This window comes from Trypanosoma conorhini, assembly GCF_003719485.1.
Source record: "Trypanosoma conorhini strain 025E chromosome Unknown Tco_14.4_contig_00954, whole genome shotgun sequence".
NCBI classification, from domain to species: Eukaryota; Euglenozoa; class Kinetoplastea; order Trypanosomatida; family Trypanosomatidae; genus Trypanosoma; species Trypanosoma conorhini.
In genome coordinates, this window is record NW_021704952.1 from 4,822 (window position 1) to 6,118 (window position 1,297).

The window sequence follows — 1,297 nt, forward strand, 5'->3', positions numbered from 1 at the left end:
CCCTCTCTCGGTGGTGCGAGTGATGCGGTCAGGTCATCAGTGAAGGAAGCAAGTTCAAGGTTGGGGGTGCTCACCAGCTCCTCGCTGAAGCTGTTCACGGCAACGGTGGGCAGCAGCAGGCCGAGCACGGAACCCCGCGGAAGCCACGGGTGAAACGAACCGGTGCGGAGAGCGTATTTTGTACACGGGACTTTTGGCCGCGCGGCAGGGAAAGGAAGTCCGCCTCTCACCGGCTCAGGCGCGGAGTCGCCTTGTGCGCGCGGAGTGCGTGAAGGATGCGGCCGCGATCAACCAAGCCGAAGGCCCCAGCGTGACCCACCAACACCGCACCGACCTTCTCCCGCTTGCCACGGTGAAATGATCCCAGCAAGCAGGCGAGCTAACGGATCCAGTGTGGAGCGACCAGGGCGAAAACCAGCTTGCTGGGGAGGAAGTTGGGCTTCAACTGTGCCGCGAATGCGTCGCGCCGCAATTTTTTCCACGAGCTTACGCGAGCAGCTGGCGAGGGCGACGGGCCGAAGCGAGGCGGGAAGCATTTGCCCGGCTTCCCAGGCTTGAGGGGCGGGATAATTGCAATGCCCACTTCCCGGGAATCCGGAGCGCCACCGTCGCCGATGCTCCTGTTGAACGCGGCCGCGAGTTCCTTGCAGGCGGCGAGGGGCGGTTGGTGCAGGGCCTCGCAGTGAAGCGCGCCAGGCCCCGGCGCACTCCGGAGACGCATCTCCCGCGATGCAGCGTCAAGCTCCCCAAAGGGAAATCAGACGTGGCGGCGCACACTCGCGCCAAGGCGTCGGCGCGCTCCTTTGTGGCGGTCGGTTGGCCATCGGCCGCCGCAACCGGCGAACCGGCGGCGCGCGGGGCGTAGACTGCCCTGGCGCGGCTGCAGCTTGCCGCCTCCGCCGGCACCGATCGGGAGCACCGCCCCTTCGAGCGAGCAAATGCGACGTTGCGAAGACGCGTTGGTCGCTGCTGTGCGAGGCGGCGAAGCAGCAAGGCCCCGCACCGCTCCAAGGCGGTCCGTTTCGGCGTCCAGAACTGTGGGCACTCTGCCTTCCGAGGGCCCGGGAGGGCGCCGACCCCCGCCTTGGGGAGTGCGGAGGCGCCGCCGCAGCTGCGGGACTTTGGCGCCAAACAAAAAATGCCGAAAATAATAAAAAAAACACCCGCACTCGTTCACAGCAAAAAGCGTCTCAAAGAGAACACGCGACGCAACATGCCCCTCGCCCGACAGCTTCTCTGGAAGGATCCGATTCTCCCGCTCGAAACCGCCAGCGTTCCACCGAGGGAGCCGCAAAAG

The 1,297-nt window shown here is 65.7% G+C and overlaps 2 protein-coding genes across 2 annotated transcripts; both read right to left on the reverse strand.

Annotated features, from left to right (window-relative positions):
* Positions 1-379: 379 nt before the first annotated feature.
* On the reverse strand, positions 380-721 carry Tco025E_09033 (uncharacterized protein; the record flags this gene model as incomplete). Its single annotated transcript, XM_029375860.1, has 1 exon — positions 380-721. One exon carries the CDS (start codon positions 719-721, stop codon positions 380-382), a length of 342 nt encoding a protein of 113 aa, XP_029224306.1.
* A 36-nt stretch (positions 722-757) lies between these two features.
* Positions 758-1,297, reverse strand: Tco025E_09034 (uncharacterized protein; the record flags this gene model as incomplete). The annotated part of the gene is made up of 1 exon (XM_029375861.1): positions 758-1,297. A coding segment is annotated over one exon (540 nt), but the record flags the coding sequence as incomplete, so codon positions are not given.